Source organism: Opisthorchis viverrini, assembly GCF_000715545.1.
Source record: "Opisthorchis viverrini unplaced genomic scaffold opera_v5_455, whole genome shotgun sequence".
In the NCBI taxonomy this organism is placed as follows: Eukaryota; Metazoa; Platyhelminthes; class Trematoda; order Opisthorchiida; family Opisthorchiidae; genus Opisthorchis; species Opisthorchis viverrini.
Window position 1 is genome coordinate 122,206 of NW_008752116.1, and position 5,455 is coordinate 127,660.

At 43.5% G+C, this 5,455-nt stretch overlaps 1 protein-coding gene across 1 annotated transcript; it reads right to left on the reverse strand.

The window, feature by feature from the left end:
- Positions 1-405: 405 nt before the first annotated feature.
- Positions 406-4,692, reverse strand: T265_11184 (hypothetical protein; the record flags this gene model as incomplete). Its single annotated transcript, XM_009177776.1, has 2 exons — positions 406-661; positions 3,922-4,692. The coding sequence occupies one exon, from the start codon at positions 4,690-4,692 to the stop codon at positions 3,922-3,924; it is 771 nt and encodes a 256-aa protein (XP_009176040.1).
- Positions 4,693-5,455: the final 763 nt, after the last annotated feature.

Here is a 5,455-nt window from a genome sequence, read left to right on the forward strand (position 1 = left end):
TAATTGCATTTACAAGATGTGTGTCCTGAGTGGTTCATACACGGAAGTGTACGATCAACGAAGCAGAATGCTAGGTAGTACATTGCCAGGTAAGATCAGGTGCACAGAAATGCCCGTTTACTAGACGATCCAGTGGCACAGCAAGGATACTTAGACGTTGTGTTGAAAAGGGATATAAAACAGCCATATTACTAAAGTGTAGTTCAAAGACGAATTGTTGACTTCCGTGAGTGCGGCCGAACATCTTGCAGAGCCACCCAGTCTGTTGATTCTGTGGGCAGATTGGTCACTTAATCCATGCACTAATCGTCATTTCACAAAGGCTTTAGAAACTCTGGCTGCTCAATTGGTTGTTAAAGTACTCGTCAAAACAGAACAAAATCACTGATAATGTATTTCACGCACAAAATACCTATGTATATCTCAAAAACTGGCGGCTATTCAACAGAAAATTGCACACTTCCTTGAAGAATCAGAGAGAAGACTTAAAACCTGGGGTTGCAAAGAATTGATGGTACACTTTCTGCGGGATACCGGGTGCCAACTAGTCAGTTGTCAAACTGCGTCTTACAACAACAACAACTGTTCTGGTGTGGTTACACAGGGAGTTGTTCGATCTTCATCGTGTGCTGGTTACAAACCAACAGTAGTTTGGCAGCCTCTGAAATGAGAAAAGGGTAGCGTCACTTTGAAATATTTTTTATAAGAATTGTCTAAAACAGTGAAAAGCATAGAATATGATTTCTTAGGAAGTAACAGTGACCGGGGACCAGCGATCACCTCAAGGCTCCTACCTGACTGACCTACCTGATGTGTACCGAGATCACCCGAAAACTAAGTCAGGGGAATTCAGAGTGGTATGGCAACCCTGAAAGCAGTTTCTTTAAAGCAGAGGCAAACTTGTGAATCTTGTAGAATTCACTAACTTACGTCACTTGCAAGGATGGCTAACCAAATGACACATGACTGGTCTTGACAGTTAACTGGTTGTAGTGTCGTACATGATGATCAGCGCCCTTCACTCCGTGAATCGGAACTCTTTAGACCTATCAGAGAATTTTGCTCTATATTTTCAACCACTTCAGTTAGATTTATGCGTCTCCCCTCAATTTAACTGCACGTTATTAAGTCGCTGGTAAACTGACCATGTTTGCAGCTAGGTACTTGATTCGGTGGTTCTGGAGTCCTCACCTGACACATTCTAGAGGTCTTGTAATCTCATATTTTGACAAAGCTAGAAGTGGAAGTGAGAGGCTCAAAAATGGATCCGTTGAAATTAAATAAGAAAGAACTCAGTCTATAGACGACAGATTCAATACCAGTGATGTACAGGCACTCTGACCCGTCAGACATCAACGTGAATGATCGATTTTATGGACTTGCGGCAATACGTTTACTAGACGGATAGTATTCCCGTCCCAGATTTGCGTATGCATAATGAAACGGGAGGGATAAGAAAATACTTTAGGCTAATATACTATTCTTGAACCGAAGTGGGAATAAGCTTGGAATGTAGAACGAACTTAGTTTAGATTTATCTGTGTTTGTCCTTGTCAAGGTAAGCCAAACTCCTCATCTCGAGGCTTCAGTCATCTGATAGCAGCAAAATATATTCAGTTTACTTCAGCAGAAGACATCCCGTTTGCATGGACAATATCCCTAACTGTTGTGAAGCGCGTTGATTTATCGGTTGATCAGAATAACCCAGTGGGCTGGTGTTTGTGCGCTTACCTAAGTCCAACCCTCCTCCGTCACCTGTTTGAATGGACTATGTGACATCACGTGAACGACCCAAACAAAATCTCATCCAGATAATCTCAAAAATATTTTAGTGAGCATTGCTCACGTTCGATGTCATGGTCACTGTGACCTTGGAAGTTCGAAGCCCATCACACATAGGAGCATATTGTGCCTATGCTTCGCGTCACATGATTCCTCACACATATTCCTTAGGGTTTGTAATGATCCAAACGGAACTGGACTACACAACTGCCAATGGAATAACCGTTTTCGTTGAGACAGATTTCATTGGTTATTCTTCACTTGCCCTTGACCAATAAGATCTATTTTTAGTATCACCTTTGGCCCGCCTAGAACTTCCCACGTGAGCTTTAAAAAAAATTGCCCTTGACAATAAGATCTATTTTTAGTAACAACTCTGGCCCGCCTAGAAACTTCCCACGTGAGCTTTAAAAAACAGCCCGTTTTGGGCTGCACACGACATGCCCGTCGACATGCCTGTGCGCGTCAGCGATCAATAGATCAGCTGATTCGCACGTTCATCGACTTTTTGGTTTGGCCAAACGCATTAGGCTATCAAGCTGCTATCCAGACTCGAGTTCACGGTATTAAGCGGGCATTAGGAAAACTGGGGTCCACAGCACTTACTTCGTGTTGAAGGGGTTTTACTTGAAAGGAGAGAAGGGATATGTAAAAACAAAGCGTACTTGTAATGGTAGCACTTGAACGACTGCAGATTCCATAGTGGACCAAAAAGTCACGTTATCCCCTAGGGACATATAGATGACTGTAAAACTGGTTGATGAGTGTGCACGAATAAGCGGTCAAGTGTGAAGAGTAATCATGATTGCTTCGGCCCACAGTTATTCGAATTTATTCCTACAAAATTTTCTGTCTCAAAAAAAAAACGAATAAGGAACGACACCAAAGGAACCGACGCAAAATCAACAGTACCGTCTCAACCGGAATGTTTTTAAAAATAAACTCATGACATCTCACCTAAGAGCACCAAAAAATTAAGTTGACGCGACTAGCTACCTATTCGGTTTTGGACCCGTCAGCTTTTTGTATTTTCGCATCTGATGTGTTACTACCTTTCGCGGTTTTTCAATTGATCCAAATTGTGGTCGCAAACTGGCCATGAAAGTGATGAAACCCAAGTTCTAGCGGTGCGAAAGTGTGAGTCAGTGCCTTGTTCTTATGAAAAATCCCAGTTCGCTGCCCGACGGTGGTGATGATATATTCACCAGAGTCGAGGAGGGCTTCCGGTGTTTCTACTTTGTTACTTGTTTGAGCCCGAATGATTCCAATTCTATTCGATATCGACAGAGCTGGGAAACTCTTCATCAGTGCCCAACACAGCCAGAAAGCTTGGAAAACCATGACATTTCTGGAGCACGAGTAAATTGAACTGCCTCAAGTCTCACGGTGGTCAAGTTGAGCGGAACCTTCTCTCCGGTAGATTCAGAATCGGAGTTACTTCAACACTGGTGATGAGAAGGATTATAAAGGATCCAGCTTCTTCAATCACCATTGAGAAGAAACTCAGTCTGGGTGCGCTGAGATGAACAACGCAGAGATACATCTGTGTTACAGGAATCGGATGACTAAATTCTGATTAGTGCTGACTGTCCTGGAGGATCCACTCAACGGATCATCAAAAGCTGATGTCTGTTCACATGCAGCTATCTTACTGATCTCAGTTCGACTGAGAAATCGTGAAGCACAGGGGGTGCACCTGGTGTACAAGTGAAAGATAACGAACCAGACCAGACAGTTACTGCAAAGTAGAGGGCAGCGAAAAACCAGAATTCGTCATTGAGGTCTCTTCTAATTGCACGGCAGTATCGAATAGTCTTGTTCTTACCTGTTGCTGCTGAATTCACGTCAACTGCTTTGAGTAGTCTTACTGAAATTTTGGGATTTCTTTTCTCCAAAACAGAAATATGACGAAAGCGCGTACGGTTCTATACTTTCGTGACAATGTATACACACAAAATGGTTCCAAAACGAATATTGTGAGTAACAGATTTGTGGCTCTCAACCAGACCAAAGCGTTCAGCTCACCTTTACAGATTTCTCCAGCTTGTACTCATGAACGTGGATTCATAGTATTTTGATAGTCTCGTGGGAAAGACTAGAATGGGACAAAACCATAGGGGAGTACGCTTCGAGCAAAGCTTATAACGCAGAGGATTTCACCTCACTCTCGATGCGCACAAACTGTGATGCACTGTTGTCATCCTGGTGTCTCATTACCAAGGCATGATCGTTCAAATTTGCAAAGGATTTAATGGCTTGACGACACAGGATTGCATGTTCCGCCTTCAGCTCATCCAACTTATCTTCGTGCCACTGATGAAGTAGGTCGAGAACCGGGCGGCTGAATGTGAAATTGACTGCGATATAGATAGCTTGTAAGGTGGAGAATATGGTAAACACGTGCCAAGCAGCGACCGACGCATAGAAGACAGAGGTGAACGCGGGAATCCATATGAACCAATGTGTGAAGGCCAACTTCAATGTGATCCAGAAACGTGCAGTCAGATAGGTAAGCTGTGGCAACAATACACAGCTGCTTGGTGTGGCATATCGTAACTTGGCTCCAATGATGATACACACGGATTGGGCCAACAACAGAACGAACAGTACAGGAAAGAAAGCGTAAAAATGCCCCAAATTTGGATTCAAGTTGCATGATATGTTTGCAAAGTCTCGACGAAATTCGCTGACTGTATCCATCCGATAGGCATACACATTCCCAATGACCGTAGCTGTGGGGATCCCCAAAACTACCAAGATCCACGCATTCCAGTAGATTATTCTGCCAGGCCAACGAAGCGTACATCGCCCGATTTCATAGTGAAACTCGTCCGCTATCGGCTTGACCGTGCCACAAGGGGTGTAGGTAGCCCCCAAGCAGAATTGCCGACAAACGCCCACAGATGACATGAAGTTGGTTGCTAAGTGGGCCAGAATGAAAAAATCTGCCATACTACCGAAAATCACATATAAGTAACCACCTCGTCTAACTGAGCAGCTCGCCAATGTGAGTAAATGTGCACAACAAAACCACAGTAGCCCAATCATTATACATGGTCCATAAAGTCGGCGTATCGTTCGGAAGAAGGATGTGAGCAGTAAATGGGAAAGAGCAGAGAGCAGGGCCAGTGTGAAACATATTTTTGTTATCGTATACGTTTCGGAATCAATGCCTTCACTGGTGGCTTGATGTTGTGTCGTATTGGGAAAAAACTTTGATGCGGAAACACTAGTGAAATTTTGAACACAATGAGACTCAGGGTTCGTTTCCATCGAGTTGAAGCAATTCGGGTGAACTAAGTTTGACCTGAAAACGAGGATGCATAAATAACTTCCCATGCAAATTCTACAGAACCCGCAACTACATATAGCCAACCAAATAACTTTTGTACTGGGAATAACAATGTGAACGACAGGAAAACTATGATTGGCCAACTGGTTTCCGTACCCGGTACCGATCGATTCTTTCGGACCAATTAGAAACGGGTGAGAGAATTTTGCCGTTTTTGCGTGTTCTGTGAAACCTTCGGGCAGTAATTTGTATGTAATGTCCGGTTATTGGGCTGTCATTGTAGTTATTTTGCGAAGGATGCCAATTAAACGACAGGAATGGGGCGTGAAGAATAGATAGTCTCTCGGCTGAGTGAGAAATCATGTTCTTACTCCACCGTCC